The 19,391-nt window shown below is 45.5% G+C and overlaps 1 protein-coding gene across 9 annotated transcripts in view; it reads right to left on the reverse strand.

The window, feature by feature from the left end:
• Positions 1-922: 922 nt before the first annotated feature.
• The window catches only part of TENM2 (teneurin transmembrane protein 2), a 1,882,184-nt gene continuing 1,863,715 nt past the window's right edge, over positions 923-19,391 (reverse strand). For all 9 annotated transcript variants that reach the window (XM_082724104.1, XM_082724103.1, XM_082724105.1 and 6 more), the window contains 4 exons: positions 17,927-18,223; positions 14,685-16,299; positions 4,740-4,870; positions 923-3,098 (listed from right to left, as the gene is read on the reverse strand). In XM_082724104.1, the coding sequence (XP_082580230.1) occupies positions 2,337-3,098; positions 4,740-4,870; positions 14,685-16,299; positions 17,927-18,223 (2,805 nt within the window). In that variant the 3' untranslated portion in view covers positions 923-2,336. The remainder of the gene's footprint in view (positions 3,099-4,739; positions 4,871-14,684; positions 16,300-17,926; positions 18,224-19,391) is intronic.

Here is a 19,391-nt window from a genome sequence, read left to right on the forward strand (position 1 = left end):
ATTGCAGCAACTTCTGGGCCATTCTTACTCTAGGTTACCTTTCCAGTTTTGTGTTTCCATGACTTTATACATCTTTATTTAAAAAACATTTTAATTTTCAGTTAAAAATTTTTTTTTCCATAGCTTTATACACCCTCTTGGTGCTTAACATCCCATCATTTTCATTACTTAGGGTAATGCTTTGATTATCATTTTTCTGCAAGAGGTGAGGACCCACGTGGATGTCTACCCGCCTTCTTTAGCCCCTGAGCACAGGACCTGGCATGGGATAAACTCTCCATAGGATGCTGCCGAATGAATGAAAGATGAGGACTATATGAAAATATTGTGTGCAGAGTACTTAGCACTCTTCTTGGCATTAGTAGGCATCAACAGATACTAGCTGTTGTTGATAGTATTATTCTGTGGGCTTGATGGAAATAAAAAAAAAAAAACAACTTGTCTAAATCATAAGTGTTCTTCTTACTTGGGTTGCCCCCACTGTGCCAGTTTGGGGATTAATGAATCTGGAAGAAAATACAGACACACACAGATACACACATGCCTCCCAGCGTGGCAAGAGTGTTTGTCCTCACTTCCTGCCAGCATTTCCCACAAGGAGAACGTGGCCTCGGGGAGAAGCGTGGCTGTCCCTTTAGGGCTGGAGGGACCCATCCATGGGTGGTTGGGTGTGAGGTTCCACCAGACCCGGGTCCAGACCTTCCTCTCACCCCTGTTCCACAGAGAGAGGCTGCAGGCGTAGGCAGAGATCACTCTAGCATTCAGAGCAGTTTGGGGAGCACTGTGCACCTCTAACACCGTCTCCTCCCTGAGTCCAAAATACCAGCTCACCCTGTGCGTGGCAGCAGCCACCCTTTCCTCTGGTAGCCTCTACCTTTTCCTCACCCCCCCAAGCATTCGTCACAGAAGACCAGTGTCCACAGGAGTTTTAGAGACTTTATTTATGTATAAACAATTTAAACACTTTGCCATAAATTATCTTTGCCTGTCCCTAGTCTTTGCTTAGCAGCAAATTAAAATTAATATAAAAACTCGATGAACAATTCATACATGTATATTACAAAAAAGTTCCTGTACCAAAGTTCTTATTAGACTTTTTTTTTGTTTTTTCTGATTTTTTTGTTTGTTTTTGTGTTTTTTTTTTTTTAATTTTTTTATTTTTCTCTCTTCGTGGTGACTGTCATGTGATTGTCTCAGTTTCTGGACCAAACAAACACACTAAGAATTTTAAATCTGAAACAGTGATTGTGCCTTGAGGCTTATGTATGTACAGGGTGATCAGAAGTGGTGCCCGTTAGCAAAAGAGTGTCACAACACCACACCTCTACCGCAACTGATACCCACGAACTACGGAATCTATACAGACTACACCCTGTAACTGCGTATTACTGTCCACAATGGAATCTTCAAAGACAAAAGAGTATGAGATTTATCTGGAGTGATTATAGCCACCATTTTGAATTAAATTGTACACTCTGCGCTCAAATAAATTAGCTCGGGTCCCACTAAGTTGGGACCTGAGAGTTAAGTGCTGAACGGTATTATTTCGCTTTGATTTTTTGATATTAATTTCCTTTTTTGTGTATGTGTTTTTAGTTTTTTTTTAATTTTCTTTAAAAATTATTTCCAGTGTTCACTCTTTCACTTTTATTTCCCCCCCCCTCCCCGGTCGCTACACACAAATCACCCCCAAAGTCGTGTTTTAAATGCACCTGTATTTGTTTAAACGAAAATGTCTGTAGGATTTGTCCGACAAGCAGTCTGACTGGGTTTCCTCAGCTGGTCTGTGACGCCGGCCCTGCTGGAGATCTCTGCGTCGCTCACGTGTGGATGAGTGAGGTAATAGAGTATGAGGCCTTCTTGTCTTCACGTCTTTGTGTTTCCGTCAATGTGTATGTTTTGCTTTTTGTTCTTTGTGTTCTTATTTTGTTGTGTTTTCCTGTTCTTTTGTTCCTTTTAGACATTTTGCGTCTTTTTCCTTTTTTTTTTTTTTTTTCCTGTTGTTGCTATTGTTTCTTTCTCTATGTAGACCCAGAACAAGTGGGCCATATTTTAGGGGAACTTGGAACATTTTGTGTGTGTGTGTGTGTGTGTTCATTCATTCGTTTGTTTTGTTTTCCTCAGGATTTTCAGCCAGGCTTTAGTCTACTTCAGGATGTGGGACTTCTTGCTTGGACAGTAGCATTTGAACTCAAAAAATGTGAGCCTTCTTGCCACTTGGTATCCTAAAGCAGCCCGGCCTCAGTGCCCCTGTTAGGTCTTCATCTCCTTAGGAGAGGAGATAACAGTTACTCCTGCTGAGCCATCCAGACAAGGAATGGCAGCAGATTATTTTGTTACCTCTTTCCCATCTCATTCTGTCTTAAAAACTGGATGTTGCTGCTACTGTCTGCAAGCTCTGGGTATTGCTCCACGGGAAGCACGTAATATCCCTCATAACCTTGCACGCGTCCCGTGCTCAGAAGCTGCTGCTTCTCGCCCTCAGTCCATAGGCGGCTCCCCTCTCTCCCGTCCCTGGCTTTCTGCTGCTCCTTGGCCCAGGCGGTGCCCAGAGCCCTCTGCCTCGCCTGGTCCAGGACGCGGGCCTTCTCTTCATCCAGGGTGTCGGGGGTGAGGCCGTAGCGGATGCTGAGCAGCAGCGTGGAGCACTGGAACTCAATGTTGGTGAACCTTCGCGTCCTGCCGTTGACCAGCAGCGTGGGCTGCGACACGGTCACGTTCACCCCGCTCTCCAGCACCTTGCGACCGATCGTGGTGCCCAGCGTGACCAGGTCGCCGTCGGCCGAGCCGATCTTCACGAAGTAGTGGGTGTCCTTGCCCTCGATGCTGTAGTGCATCTTGTCCAGGTAGTAGGCATTGTTGAGCACGGAAGCCACCTTGCGGCTGTCCTCGCTGGCGATGCTGGACACGCCGGTGCTCACCTGCCCTTCTTTGATGGCGAACATGATGCCCTTGCCGATGATGGGTGTGGTGGTGGCAAACCAGTGGCCTGCTTTCTCTCGGATGTTGGCGTGGAGCTTTTTGGAGATGACCTGCCCTTCCAGAGCCATGAAGGCCTGATTATGCCTCTCTGTTGTCTGCTGGACGCCTGTAATGAGCTGTGGGCAGAAGGAAACACAGAAGGCTGAGATGATGGTCTGGGCAGCTCTTTGCATAGGCCGAGAAGCTCATTGAAAAAGGGTCAGTAAGGGAAATGCTTGGACTCCCTGCAAGAACTAGTCTTCCATCTGTAATGATATGAGTTCATATAGTCCTATCTTTTGAAGCTAGCCCAGGCTGGCTGGTTCCCAGTGCTCTGATGGTGTGGCCTGTCCGCCTTGTAACTGTGACCAACTAAAAAGACGGTGCAGAGGTTGGCCACCTTGCTGACATCTGTATCCAGGCCTATACACTTGCCATGTCTCTCTGTTATTGGAGAAGAGAGAGTGGCTCTGCTCTCAGATGGTTTGGCAGCTGCCTTGCACACTTCAGACCCGGGAATATCCTGACCTGAAGGGCAGGGGGTTCCTTTGAGAAGCTATGAGCCCTGCTGCTGTGACCTAGATTGTTTTCAAGGCCAGTGCCCTGGGTGTTCATTAACTTCCTTGAGTTAAGGCCTTGCTACGCAAAGCACAGCTAGCAGCAGGGGAATTGTGGGGACCTGCCTTGTTAGAAAAGCAGAATCTCAGGACTCACTCTAGACCTACTGAGTCCGAAGCTGCGTCTTAACAGGACACACCCTGCGTGGTTTGTATGCTATTGTTTGAGAAGCACTGGACTAAGAGGTTCTGGCATTGTGGGCCAGAGGGAATATCCCCAGGCTTTAGTCATTTGCTTTGGATCTTCGCCCTGGTTCTGCAGAGGGACGACATCGCCATTATCTCCTTGGCCTTGAGCTCTCTACTCACAAATTACAACTCATCTCAATTGGTGGTTGGGGGACAGACTGGGATAATGGAAGGGGCTGTGTTTGGGAGGTAACGGCACTTAGATAAATGAGAGAAATGATGGCTATTCATCCACTGAGTGGTCCCCACAGGGCAGAACTGAGAGAACGTTGTTCTCAATTACCCACCAGCTCCTCCTCATCTCTCTCGAGTTACACAGTGTGGATGGTTATTCAGAGCATCTGAGACCTTTCAGACTTTTACGTGGCCGGGTGTTGTCCTATAACAGGAGTTATCTGAACACCGATGCCCACGCCTCCTGTCTGACCGGGCTGAAGGTCTCAGCAGCACCCAAATGGAAAGTGACCCCCTCTTGGTCATCGCTGAAAGACCTGAGCACAAATTATGTTCTATTCTAAAAACTTAATCTGTATACATTTGGGCCATAAAGCATTGAGGTTTTATGTCAGGCATAAAAATGTTCTTTAATGGGATAGATACTGCAAACCACAGTTATATGACATCCCATAAAAGCCAAAAGGGTTATGATCTTATAGGCAGTGCAGATGGTGGGTTGCTGCTAGATTTCTCTGTGCTGTTGTTAATCAAGGAGAGACTCAAGGGTATATACTGAACAGATAATGATACCACAATTAAGGTAATAATTGAGGTTGGGCAGAAATATGTGCTGTGCCAGACAGGTCACAGCACTGACATTCGCTTTCCTGGGAAGTCACAATGTTTCATGCACCTTTTTATACCCAGCTCCGATGTTTGCCTCCTCTACTGACATGCCCTTGGCTCCTGTGCAGTTCTGTTTACAAAAGGGAATGAGGACAATCATTCAGATTCTTGGCAGTAACCTCCGCTTACCTGTCCATTCTCACTGGCTTGACTCTCTGACAATTCATAGGGAGGAGGCACGAAATACATTTTGGCTCTTGGGAAGCCAGGAATTATGTTGCTAAGCTGAAATCCAAACATCACAAGCCAGCTTTTCACATCTATGGTGGAAACAAAAATAAAGATTTATGAATCATGATGGATGGAAAGCAGTTGAGTATCTTAGAGAGAGAACAAAACAAAATGAGTGGTTGGGTGTGGAGTCCAGCAAGGGAGAAAGGTGAGAGCTTGTGAGGGTCTCCTGGTCCAGACCCAGAACCACTTTACGTGGTGGATCCTGGGAAGGATGTTCTTCCAACCTTGGTCACTTGAGTTACCGTGTGGTGACTGAGGGGGCCAGTGCTGGATGGAGTAAGATCTAGTTTCGACTCCTCTTACTGTGTGACCTTGAGTAAGTTCCTACCTCTCTCTAAGCTTGGGGTTCCTCATATGTGAATTGGGATGATAGCTGTACCAATGTTGTTGGGTTGTTGTGAAAGTGGAGGAGAAATCCTTGTCACCAGGCCTGGCACATAGATTGCTCAATAGATAGGAATGCCTTCATTTGGGGGCATCTATTATAGGCCAGTTGATGTGTTTGGAAGCTAGAGGTACAATGATCAACTAGAGGGTAAGGGGTGATTATGAACACTGTGCAGACATTGGCAGGGGTGGGGGACTGCACTGCAGCTGGCTCATTGTGGAGAGGGGGTTCCAAAAGTATGTGGAAGGCACAAATTCTTTTAGCATCTGAGACCCTTTTCACAGATGCCCACTCTTCAAAGAGAGGCTAGAGAGTGCTCTTGTGTGTTTAGAGTAAGACTTCCCTTCCCCTGCTAGGGTCATGGCTGAGTCCCTTGCTTTGGGAATTATACCTCTTTCCCCACAGGTCCTGCTCTCCGAGTAAGACTGCAGCTCCCAGGCTGCCTTGCTTCCTTCCACAGTGATCAGCAGAGAGCCCTGGACATCCATCCCTTGCAGCACTCACAGCCCCACCCATGCCATCTGCCCACAGTCCAGCACGAATCCCCTTTTTAGGCTCCTTATCCCTGTTTATAATGGGCGCCCAAACATTGTGTCCTGTATCTTCCCACCTCTTTTCCTACCATTGCTGGGCCTGGAGATACAAGTGCTCCTTGTTGCAGTCATTACTGATTCCCAGGCTACTCACCTGCATTTCTTGGTGCTTTTCTGCTTCATTTTCCTTCTCTCCACCTCTCTCCCTAAATTCATTCATAGTGATTCCATTATACAAGCACTTGACTCCTCTAATGTCCTGGCCTCTTTATTCCTTTCATGACCAGCCCCAACCCTTGATCATCCTCTGGACCCTGTCATCACCAGTAATTCTGATCCTCCATTATCTTAATTTCTTACACATCAGCCTCTGACCACCACGTGAACTCTTTGTGATTTACTCCTTTTTGTAACCTGACACCCACGCTCCTTGATCCTTTCCTTTCCTCCCTAGGATTTTCAATCCATCCTAAACTTCTTGATGCTATTCATCAGCATCCTTGTCTCTTTTCTTACCTAGCACACATCCATGGCCAATCATGACACTCATTCCTTATATATATTCTCAGTTCCTGGGTCCCTTTCTTGCTTTAGCACACTTGCTTGGTGAAATCACAATTTTGGTTAAATCCACGCGTTCGCCTATTTCTTATTTGTACCTGTGCAGCTGAATGTGGCTGGAGAAACAAATGTAACTACACTGACTGGTGTCACTTTAAATTCCTGACCGTGAACCCCAGCTGTGCCTTCCTACTGCCTGACTTTACTCCCTTCCTTCATCAGTCATTCTCCTATTCTGCGGGGGGATGTTACATCTTCTCCTCTCCGCTAAAACCATCAACATCTGCTTTCCCTTCTCACTAGAGCAGCTGACCTTGTTTTCTTTTCCGAAAACACCCAGGGCAGTCAGAGGGGAATTCCCCTAAACTCTCATCATCACATTTACTGGCCTTCCAGCATCTGTATCCATATTTCCTGCCTTCTTCTTGTTACTCTAGTGGAGCTGCTGAAGTCAACTCTCCCTGTGTGCAGTGGGTACTGTCTTCTGTTGTGCCCGCAAGGACATCACTCCAGCAACTCTCTCTCTCCCCCATGGCATTGCATTACTCCTCTTTTCAACAGATCAACCTGGTCAGCATAAAGACATGTTACCAAATGCCCACTTTAAAAGAAATTCTTTTCTTGTCCCTTCTTCTCCCATTTGCTACCATCCATTTCTCTCACCCTCCTTGACAAAAATGTCTCAGGATCAAAATAATTCTCTGTACTACTTGTCTCCCATTCTCCTTTGAATCAGGCTTTGTCTCTAAATACTCCACTGAAGCTACTCTTGTCAAGGTTGTGAATGACCACCATGTTGCTAAGCCTGACATTAATATGGGTCCTCATCTTTTTTTGACTTATCAGAAGTACTTGACAAAAGCTCCTGCTTTTATTTTTTTCTTGGCTCTCTGGACAATATAGTCACTTGTTAGTCTTCCTCCTACCTTGGTGGCCATTCCTTTTCCTATTTTGGTTCCTCCTCATCTGCCTCCTGATCTCTTCAATGTTGGAATGCCCATGACTCAGTCTGTGAACCTCTCTACTCTCTATGTACTCTCACAAACATGGGGCTCTGACCCACCCTTAGGACCAGTATGTACCATCAACATACTGTTGCTGACTCCAAAATTTATATCTCCATTCTGGACCTCTCTGTGAATTCCAAACTACTATATCTAATTATATTTCAAACTTTTGTCCAACACTGGACTCCTGATCTTCCTCCCTAAACCTGTCCCATCCATAGACTTTTCCATCCCACATAATGGCTACTCCATCCTTTCAGCCACCATCCTTGTTCCCTTTCTTTTCCTTACTCCCCATATCTAAATCCATTGGCAAATGCTTTATTTTTTTAAATTGAGGTAAAATTCACATAACACAAAATTCATCATTTTAACCATTTTAAAGTGCACAATTCAGTGGCTTCTAGTACATTTACAGTGTTGTACAACCATCATTGCTATTTAATTCCAGAACATTTTCATCACCCCCAAAGAGGTCTTATCCCTACTGGCAGTCATTCTGCATTCTCCTTTCTCCTCAGTCCCTGATAACCACTAAACTGCTTTCCATCTCTGTGGGTTTGCCTATTCTGGACATTTCTTATAAATGCAGTCATACAATTGTGGCCTTCGGTGTCTGGTCTCTTTCATTTAGCATAATGTATTCAAGGCTCATCCGTATTGTAGCACATAGCAATAGAGTTCATTTCTTTTCATGGCCAAATAGTATTCCATTGTTTGGTTATACCACATTTTGTTTATCCATTCATCAGTTAATGGGTATCTGGGTTGTATGCATGTATGTATGTATTTATTTACTATTATGAATAATGCTTCTATGAATATTTGTGTACAGATTTTGTTTGAAAGCCTGTTTTCAGTTCTCTTGCTTATATACATACCTAGCTGTGAAATTGCTGGGTCATATGGTTCAATCCTTTACTACTACTTTTAAGATTGATCCTGAATTTGTGTCCACTTGTCATCACTTTGCCATCTTGATCCTGGCCCATTGTCCCTCACCTTGACTTCTAACTGGCTCCCTGCTTCCACCTTTCTGCCCACATACCTTATCGGGCCAGAATGAGTTTTTAAACCTGGAGAAGACCATGCCATTCCTCTGTTCACAACACCTGGGGAACCCCCATTTTTCTCAGTGAAGAAGCCAGAGTCTTCCGACTGGTCCATAAGGACACTCGCCTGTTACTATCTGACCTCATGTTCTCTCCCTTGCTCCCACAGCTCCAGCTTTGATGCTATTTCTTGAACATGCCAGGCACACACTCATCTTAGGCCTTTGCACTGACAAGCACCTCTGCCCAGAGTCTACTTCCCTAAAAGTATTTTTTGGCTCTCTCTCCTCTTTCAAGTCTTGTTCAGATAAGGCCTCTTGGATAAGGCAAACCCAACCACCACATTTAAAATCCGCTCCCCCTCTCCACCTCCAGCAATCCCAAGTCTCCTTATTTTGTTCATCCTCCAGCCCCTGCCCCCAAAGCAATCCCATTCTAACATGCTGTATCATTTGTGTGTTTATTGTTTACTGTCTGCCTCCCTCACTGAGAATGTGAGTTTCATTAGGAAAGGGAGTTAAAATTTTTGTTTTATCCGCTGCTGTTCTCCCAGATCCTCTGATAATGCTTGGCACAAAATAGGTGCCAGATAGTATACATGGAACGAGTGAATGAAAGAACACCGAATATATGTGGCGAAAGCCTTTCTGAGTAGTGTAACAAGAGGAACTAATGGTGCCCGAGAGAAGGCTTCTGAAGGGGTAAAGCAAGGTATAACCACCTCCTGCACTGGGACTGTTGGGAGGAGTTTAATGTTGACTTTGCTTCTAAACATGGAGGCATAAAAGAACCTTCTGATGGGAGGGAATCTGGGATCCACATTCCACCCATCGCTGTTGGCCACAGACCGGTTCCTTGAATAATTTGGACTATGACTAATATGTGTAGTTACCATGGAAGGGTCATTTAAGAATACAAGTTTGCAACTGCCTTTTGTCTGCATCTAGCATGGCTCTAATCCAGCAATGGTCACATATTTACAGAGCACCTGTTCTGTGCAAGGTGGCTGCTGGCTGCTGTACAGGATGGATCTCCCAACTGTGGACATTCACGGTCACTCATCTCGATTGATTTGCCATCTCCAGGTGTCTCCTGTAGTAGTATTGACTTAATGATTAAAAAAGATAAATTTGCCTGTTTCACTTAAGTCCATTAAAAAAAAAGAAACTTCATATTACTACCATAAATGGGAGAGCAGACTCCCTTGATGCAAACAGAAAACAACTGTAAAATTAAAACAAAGAAAACATAGCAATGCGATGAAATTAGAGCATGATTTTTGTTACCTGCTACTGAGGAGTCTCAGACCTACTCTCTTTGTTAAAAGGGGAGATTGGAAGTGTTAATGGGGTGTGAAGCACATACCAGCATTAGGTGGTGACTTTCTCCTGGACTGAGTTGGAAGAATAAAAAGAGCACTAAAGAGGCAAACTTTCCCCATTTGTGTTTCCATGTTATCTAATACCTTATCTGTAGACTATCTCTAATCATTCCACCTTTCATCAGGGATATGTAGGATATATGCGGAATCCCAAGAAAGGCAAGAGAGGTCTTGCCTCCAAAGACTATCCCCATCCTGATCTTTTCATTGCTGGGATCCCTCCCTAGTAATTGGGAGGTGATGCTGAGAACCCACTGCTTTGAGACTGGACGTTTTAATGGCTGCTTCCATGAAGGCCAATAGCACATGTCTTCTACCTTCTTTTCTTTTCCTTAAAGTTTCTAACATGGCTTAGTTTCTGAGTCTAAACCTATCCTGAAATGTTTATTCAAGTAGCTCAGCTCTTCCACTCTGCAGAGAACACTCTGGCACCACACAAATACCCCTCTTCCTTTTTGAGGTAATTAATGTTACCTAGTGACAGGCTCCCTACACAGTCTGTAGAGAGGGAGCCTTTGGGGCAGGAGCTGATGAGGGGGCCCCTCCTAATGGCTCATTACTATTCGACTCTCATGTTCTTCAGGGCATGTGATGATGTTGTGGCCACCAAGCATACCCTCCGTCTCCAGAAATGCTGTCAGAAAAGTATCTTAGGTGTTAAGTGTAGATCTAAGACCGGGGTTAATGTGAGAAGGAGGTTGTGACTTCCTCCTTACTCAGGGAAATTCAACTCCAGAAAATCCCACTATGCTCACATGGGCCTGGAGTTTGTAAACCCCAAAGACCTGCCAGGGAGCAGGGGTGGGAAGAAAATACAAGTCATTGCAGATGATTTCTAGGACGATTGCTTAACTCACGTTTGTCTGGGGTGTCAGGTTTGCCAAAGAAGTGCCACTTGGGCCAGAATTTGGATCAATTTCAGGATGGGTCTTGGTGGGGGGGTTCTCCAGATGTATTGTTTCCTCAGACAACAACACAGAGGTGGTATCTCCACTCTTCATCTATGAACTCCTCATGTCCAAGTCCATGGCTGCTTATAAGTAACAAATGCGTCCCTACCATTCATTAGCCTTAGCACTGCGCTAGGCACCTTACGCAGCAGGCTGCATTTACTTTTTACAGCCCCATGGCGTGAACATTATGATTACCACCATTTTGGCGGGAAAGAAATGAAGCCTCAGAAAGTTTGAGATATCATCCAAGTGACACAGCAAGTGATTAGCAATGCCAACACTTGGGTCTTGAGATGGACTCAGGTTCTAACATCAGGAGGAACGGGCTTGAATTACAGACCAGGCTTGGGGGTGGGAATGGGTCTCCCATTTGTCGGGGACTGAGGAGTTTCCTGCCATGCCAGAACTGGAAAAGACTGAGGCCCTGGAAGTTGTCAGAGGAGGGAGTCTGTCTCCCAGTCTGTTTTTCTACATCCTTTCCTCTAATATCTGGTTATCACAGATGTATCAATTGTCAATATATCACCTTAAAAAACACTGGTTGGGAATGTTTCTAGCAGCAATGTCCACAATAGCTAAACCATGGAAAGAACCAGATGTCCATCAACAGATCAATGGATAAAGAAGATGTGGTGTATATACACAATGGAATACTATGCAGCCATCAAAAGAAATGAAATCTTGCCATTTGTGATGACGGGTATGGAACTAGAGGGTATTATGCTTAGCGAACTAAGTCAATCAGAGAAAGACAACTATCATATGATCTCCCTGATATGAGGAAGTGGAGATGCAACGTGGGAAGTTTGGGGGGGGGGTAGGAAAAGTATAAATGAAACAAGATGGGATTGGGAGGGAGACAAACCATAAAAGACTCTTACTGTTACAAAACAAACTGAGGGTTGCCAGGGAGAGGGGGGTAGGGAGAGGGTGGTGGGGTTATAGATATTGGGGAGGGTATGTGCTATGGTGAGTGCTGTCAAGTGTATAAACTTGGCGATTCACAGACCTGTACCCCTGGGGCTAATAATACATTATATGTTTATTAAAAAAAAAATACCGGTTAGGCAAGGTGCTGCTGTGGAGGCTGTGAGTGGGAAAGGAAACCCTTCTGGCCCTTCTTCACCCTGTCCTGGTGGCTACAGCTCTGCTCGAACCCCGGGGGGCCTCTGAGCTCAGGGGGACTCTATGCTGTTTTCCTTTGTGCTTGCAGTTTCAGGAGGAAGCAGAACATCCTCCAGCCTCAGCAGCTGCCTCCTGCATTCAGAAAGCTCTGTTTCCAAAACATCAATGATTTTTTTTTGAGCACCAGCGAGAGAAGGTTCTGTTCTCTGCGTTCCTCCCGACTACATCTTAATTACTTCTTCTGCTTAAATTGTGAGCGGCAAGTTCAACCACTCTGCTCGTCTCCTAAGTGGCAAATTAAGACTAATTTAGATGGGGTTTACAGATTAGCCAACATTCAAACAGTAGAGAATGTTTTGGTGTTCTCTGCTAGGATCCTCTCTCCGGGGGGCAGCTCATCTTGAATGGGCAGCAGGTGTGGGCTTGTGCCTGGTCTGACACTCTGCTCTGCCTGGCCCCTCCTTTCCCCAGCTTTGACTGCTCACATCAGCTCTGTGCACGTGCTTCTCTAACATTACCTTTTATTTTAGATGCTTTCGCATGGTTTCTGGATTCAATTTTGTTGGGCTTAGTTCAACTTGATTTGATTCCCATTTATTGAGTCTCTGTGAAGCTCTGAATGAGGAGAGTCATATTGCTATTCAGAAAATTCTGATAATTTCTTTTTTTCCTTTGCAGGAGAACTAGGGAAGTCGTTGAGGGGATTTGTGAGTTTGACTGCTCTGTGAATGATTTTGTTTGGACCTTGGCAGATCTAGTGTCCATTCCAAGGGCTTTCTTTTTATTTGACTCTGGCTGACTCATCCCTAAGTTATCTAATGCCAAGCTGTGTTTTGGGAAGCACATTCTGGAGAAGGAGGGAATTCTTCTCCCAAGGCTAAGATAGGCATGGTCTGCCTTCCCATTCACACTGCTTCCTACACCTAGAACACTCTTCCTCTCCCTTCTCCACTTCATAAAGGTCTCTGCTCAAAAGCCACCTCCTCAGAAAGTCCTCTGTGAGCACCCTAAATATGGGAGATGCTTCCCATCATGATCTGTCTAACCCCAATCCCATTTTATCTACATAGCACGTATTGTTACCTGAAACTATGTATGTACCTATGTGTGTGTATGTTTTCCTGAGAGGTCCTTTAATTTGAAAGTGCAGTCAACTGGGAGATAAAAGTCATGCTAAGCCATGGGAATGAGAGACCATGGCAGAGTACCATGGGCAGGGCCTCTTGATGAGGTATGGTGGGGAGAACAGGAGGGAACTAGCTTGGTCATAGCTCCTGGGCTTAAAACGTTCCAGTTGCTATGGTTGTAGGGGGATGCTGGGTTCATCTTCAAAGGCTCTGGAATGTAAGGATGAGGTATGCTTGGCCACAAGTTGATCTTTAAGGTCATCCTTCTGTACCCTGGGACATTGAGGGCAGCCCTGTGCTTGGCTAGCTGCTTCTTCCTTTCTTGAGGGTGTACAAGTGAGTTCTGGTCACCTGAGCGTAGGGTCCCTTTGAGTTTGATGTCTCCTTGGCTCATGACCAAGAGCTGTGAGGTTCTTGGACCCTGGGGGGGGGGCTTGGAGTTGGGGTCCCTACTGTTGCTCCTCAACAATGCATGGACAGACAGGGTGACTCTGGCTTCCTTGCCAAAAGTTGGTCTCTCCGTCCATCCATCCATCCATCCATCCATCCTGATTTCCTTATTTCCCCGAGGATAAGGACTTTCTTTATCTTGCTGTCCACTGCATCTCTCAGACTCAGTATATATTAGATATTATGAAAATATTTGTCAAATAGGTGAATGGATGGATAGATGGATGGAGATATATGGATGGTATAAGAGATAGGGACCCTTATTTTACCAATTTCTCATTTATCATGAGGCAGGAGATTATTTGCCCTCCTTGGCCCCTCAATCCATACCCTTCTCCAAGCTTCCCATGTCCTTTTAACTCATAGTCTTTCTTTAGCCTTGAGCTCATTTCTGCCAACCAAGATTCCCTTCAATCTTTAGGCCCAGTTTGACACGGGACACTTCTGTACTATGTCACAAATTCCAAACTTAAAGTCATCCACACACACACATGCACAGGCACACACACATACACAGCCCCCTTTGAGAGAAGGGTGTTTGTCTTATTCATCATTTCTATCCCCAGAATCTAGCCTAATGTCACTCTATAAATGTTTACTGAATAGACAACTGAACAGACAAACCTAATTCGGCTCTGTGTTATCATTGGCTCTTTGTATCTTGCCAGCCTGCTTGTGAGGTAGGGAACTGGGTCTTAGTCATGTCATACCTATACTAACTCAATGCTTCATTTGTAATGATAATGGTAATAGCATGAGCAGATACTCTTTTGTAAGCACCCACTGTCTAAGTGCTAGGCACTAAGCTTTACCTACGTAAGTTCATTTACTTCTCACAATCACTCTGTGGGTTGGTTTTATTAGTACCTTTCCACAGAAAAGGAAGCTACAGCTCAGAGAGATTAGAAGCCTAGCCCAAAGTCTTTTGGCTTATAAGTAGGAGAGAGAATCTGACACCAGAGTCCCATTATTTCCCCCTTCATGAGGCTGCTTTCCTCTCTTGGGGTAGGGAGGGCTCTTATAAAAGTTATTTCAACTAAATGGGCTTGAAAATGGCTAGGACATCTTCAAGCAGATCTGAAGACTGCTCTGTACTGCTGTTATCCAACTGTTCTAGAGCCTGTTCTAGACAGACCAGTGTTTATAGGTCTCCAGGATTGCCCTATCATTAGAAGTAAGACCTTCTTTTGAAGTTCCCAACAGTCTGGCAGGACAACCACCCCACAGGGAGTCGCTGACCAACTGAGATGGTAGTGTCCTCACCTGTCACGTAGTTCTTCAAATCCAGCTCATTGCTGAGAGGATTGTTGCTCTTGAACATATACAGGTTAAAGGGGGCTGGCTCCTTGCCCACATTTTTCCACATAGTATAGTCTGGAGAGGTCCATCGTCCTGCTAGCACATCATAATCACGCTGAGTGAAATGGACCAGCTTGGTCAGGGGATCATAGAGTCCGCCATGGAAGCCAATGACCATCTGGAAGTCAGGGTTGGAGTCATAATAAATCTCCCCATAGGCCGTATACTGCAGTTGTTTGATCATGAGACCGTTGATGCTGAACACAGCCAGAGGAGTGCCTGTGTTATCTGAGGCAACATAGTACTCCTCTCCACTGCTGCTCTCCATGGCAAAGAGGTGACCCTGGAGGTCATAGTAGAGTGAGGTTATCTCTGAATTGGAATGATTATAGACATGGGTGATGCGGGTGGGGTTGTGGAGGTCAGAGTAGAAATATTGCAGGTGATGGCCCAGGTTGGTCTTGTAGGAAGCCCGCCGCCCCACACCATCATAGCGGTACTGAACACTCCACCCACTGGCCTTGTTGTAGGCTCTTGTTAGGAGGCCCTTGGAGTTATACTCAAAGATGTCAGCCCCTCGTTGGCACAGATAGCCATCATCATCAATTTTGTACTGTACATCACCAAGTCTGGTTATCCGATCCCGGAGATCATAGCGCAAGGGCATAAGGCGTATACTATTTCCTGGGTTCAGCAAGTGGAGGTTCCCATTGAGGTCATAGCTGTAGCGCCAGGTTGGGCGGTCATTGACCGCTACACTCTGGAGCTGCCCATCCCCGTCATAGTCATAGGTGTATTTAGTGGTATTAGCATAAGGCCCCAGTTTCAGCTCCCTCTTAATCACCCTTCCCATACTGTCATATTGCACTGTCATCCAGTACATGAGGGACCGAAACATCTCATATTGGACTTCCTTGATCCGCCCGTGGGTGTCAAAGTGTTTGCTGAGTGTCATTACAGCGGTGGTGATGATCTGGTTAATATCATAATAAATGACTCCGAACTTGCCGAAGTGTTCCACCTTGCCAGAGATCTCATCATAGCGGTAGAGGTCCACAGGAAGGGGAGTCTCACTTATGACGGGCTTGATGCTTGCAATCCGGAAGCTGTTGTCATGATAGGTGTAGTCAAACCTGGCATTGACCATGCCTTCCTCAGAGAACCTGTAGATCTGCTTGTCCACAAGTGGGCCTATCTTCCGGTACCTGATTGTGCAGGAAAAACCCCCACTTTGAAGACTGACCATTTTTAAAACACCGGTGGTCTCATCATATCCGAAAGTGACAGCAGTACTGTCATAGACAATCTCTGATAACTTGGAGAGTTTCCCATACTTGTAGAATACCTGGCGCCCGGTGCCCAAAAAGGACGTCTTGAGGATGCGGCCATCATCACTGTAGTCAAAAATGACTGATGCGTTGCTTTCAGGGGGATTATAAATGTTGCGGATGTAGCCAATGGAGGTATGGGTGGACATGCTGTGTCGGGCAACACTGGGCATGGTGACGGCATGGAGACGGTCAGAGGAGTCATACTCAAATATGTACTGACGCTGACTCTGAAGCAGGAGGACCATAGACTGGAGGAAGGAAAAAGGGAAGAAATGCATGAGTCAGTTCTTTAAGACCAAGCACTCAAATAGCCAGAATCTATTCCTTTTCCCAAAATGGCAATTCAAAAATCATGAAGGGTAGGGAAGTTTAGACCCGAGATTATGAGTAGATTGATTTCACTGGGCAAGCTAATTCTGATGGACTATGGTGGCTACTTGGACCAGTGCTTCCCGAACTTTAATGTGCATGTGAAACACCCAGGGATCTTGTTAAAAAGCAGATTCTGATTTAGTAGTTTGGTGGGAGGATGAAGGATGAAGGGGGAGGTGGCCTGAGAATCTCCTTTTGTAACAAGCTTCTGGTTGGTCCTGATGTTGCTGGGACCATACGTTAAGTAGAGAGGGCTTGAAGGACTGAGGTAAAGAGGCATGGAGTTTGCCTCTCGGGCTTGATAACAAGAAATCCCAAGATTGTTTAGAAATGACTGCCACTGGCCCAGTACAGGACACCTATACTATGTTTTGGCCACCCCTGATTACATCTTAAGAGAAAGCGTATCTTTCGCTTAGAAACTACTGAAAAGATGAATCCAGAATCATCAATTTTGGGGGCCAAAAATGGTCTCAAACCTGAGGCAATTGGGAGATTTTTGCCTCCCCTGGTCAACCATTCTAGTATTTTATGGCATAATGAGAATAGGATTCAGGGATGACCAAAGGGACATCAGCCCCACTCTTACAGAGGAGGTCACTACTCTGTCTGCAAGTAACTGTTGTAATGGAGAGGAAGAAAGGAAGAACTGGAGCTGGAACCTGTGTCGTGGTGCATATAGGGGAGAGGCCCAAGCTGAGCAAATACCTGTCTAATGACTTAGAGGACCAGGACAGCCTTCAAAAGTCTTGACTTGTGCCCCAAAGCGACCTCTGTTCACTGCTGCTCTAACCTGACCCTTTCTAACCTGAATTTGGCACTTTCAGACACAGGGAATTATGTAGAAAGAATCCATTGGCCACTTCGACCAACAGGCCATGTAGGAGGATGTTGCTTCCTATGCTTGAGTTTTAGGCAAAATTCCCTACCTGGATGACTTAATTTCAGGCAAGGCAGAAATGAATCATTGCATTTCCGATACATAAATAATGATTAGTTGTGATGCCAGTGGGATGATTCTGTCTGCTGTCTGCTTCAACAACACTTTCTTTTTTTTTAAATTTTTATTTATTTGTCAGAGAGAGAGCAAGTGAGAGCGAGCACAGGCAGACAGAGTGGCAGGCAGAGTCAGAGGGAGAAGCAGGCTCCCCGCTGAGCAAGGAGCCCAGGACGCTGGGATCATGACCTGAGCCGAAGGCAGCTGCTTAACCAACTGAGCCACCCAGGCATCCCTCTTTTTTTTTTTTTTTTAATAAAATCAGACAATCCATTCTTTTTGCCATTACCAAGTGTCTAACACTTTTTTCCCCTCCTTTTAATGGTAATAGAGATGAGCTATGAAACTTTCCTCCCTCCCAGTGAGGATGGGAGCACGAAGGGAGACCTTGTAGAGTCAGAGGAAAGATGTTAAATGTCTTGTGGCAGAGCATATCAGGTCAGCTTAAAAAGAGTGGTGTGAATAAGGGAAAGCCCCATCCCAGTGAGGACAGCACGTTCACCTACCTTGTCAAGATAGGAGTAGCTCCACACTTTTCCATCAGCAAACATGCGGGACACAATTCGGCCTTGCTTGTCGATGTCTGTCCTCTCACTCATGGCCCCACGCTGAAGGCCAGCCAGGCGCCCGTTGAAGAAGTATGAGACATTGACTGCTGCCAGCCCACTGCTAGGGAGCCAGAGAAACGGGCGGCCCACCTGGTCATAAATAATCCTCAGGGTGAACTTCCGGTGATCATCATAGATCTTTTCTGTCCGAATATTCCGGTCATAGTCAATGGACAAGAGATTTCTTCCATGGACCTAGGAAAACACAAGGGCTTGGTTTGAGAGCTATCACCTGGGTATGTTAGCTTCTATGGAGGATATGGCTGACATGGCCAGGGAACAGGTGTTCACTGGAGGAAGAACTAACCTTGAAGTTATTTTGAGTAGTGTTTTCTAAACTTCTTGAAAGGGGTAATATTTGTAAGGTGCGCTAAGATACAGAAATGAGGCTGCTTATGGTCAGAGATGACTAAGGTCAGGACTAAGGTCAGAGATGACTAAGGCAGTCAGGCATGGCTTCCATGAGCAGTTACATAGACCATGCACTGCCCAATTATAAGGCGTGTCATCCGGTCATAGAAAGTGTGAACAGTGAAAATCGTGCACTGTACAAATTAGTCATATACAGTAGCCCTGGACACTGGGGTTCTGAATGCCCTGCTCAGCCTCCTTGGAGGGCAAAATAATTTGTATATTTGAACACTTTCAACCCCTCTCTGGCACATCACTGGCTGAGTAGTTACTGAGCTTTAAGAGTAGGTGCCAAGGGGCACCTGGGTGGCTCAGTGGGTTAAGCCTCTGCCTTCGGCTCAGGTCATGATCCCAGGGGCCTGGGATTGAGTCCCGCATTGGGCTCTCTGCTCAGCAGGGGGCCTGCTTCTCCTCATCTCTCTGTCTGTCTGTCTCTCTGCCTATTTGTGATCTTTCTCTCTGTCAAATAAATAAATAAAATCTTAAAAAAAAAAAAAAGAGTAGGTGCCAAGATTTTTTTAAGGTACCCAGGAGGGTGGGGATGATGACTGAGAAATCTGTATTTTGCAAAGATCTGGGAATAGGAAAGCTTATTGCTATGTGAACTTCTTCACTTCTGTCTAGAGAAAAATTTTGCCACTGTCAAGGATGCAAGACATCAGTGGGGAGACCTCAACAGCGCTAGGGAATTCCAACAAAGGAACTGATTTACTCAGATTTGAAAGAAAAAGTGGAACACATCTCAACATAATTTAATATTTATTTAGAAGCTGATCTGATCAGAGAAGAGAGCCTGTCCCAGAAGGCGGAGCTGGGTGACTAGACTCTGGTTAGGGGCAAAGGAGAGGGACTCTTGAGATTTGGCTAGTCCTGAGTGGATAGCTGGAAGTGAATAAAATGAGGCCGACTGAGCCTGGGCTCTTTCAGGATAATAGACTGCAAATCCAGATGT

Source organism: Mustela nivalis, assembly GCF_964662115.1.
Source record: "Mustela nivalis genome assembly, chromosome: 3".
Classification (NCBI taxonomy): Eukaryota; Metazoa; Chordata; class Mammalia; order Carnivora; family Mustelidae; genus Mustela; species Mustela nivalis.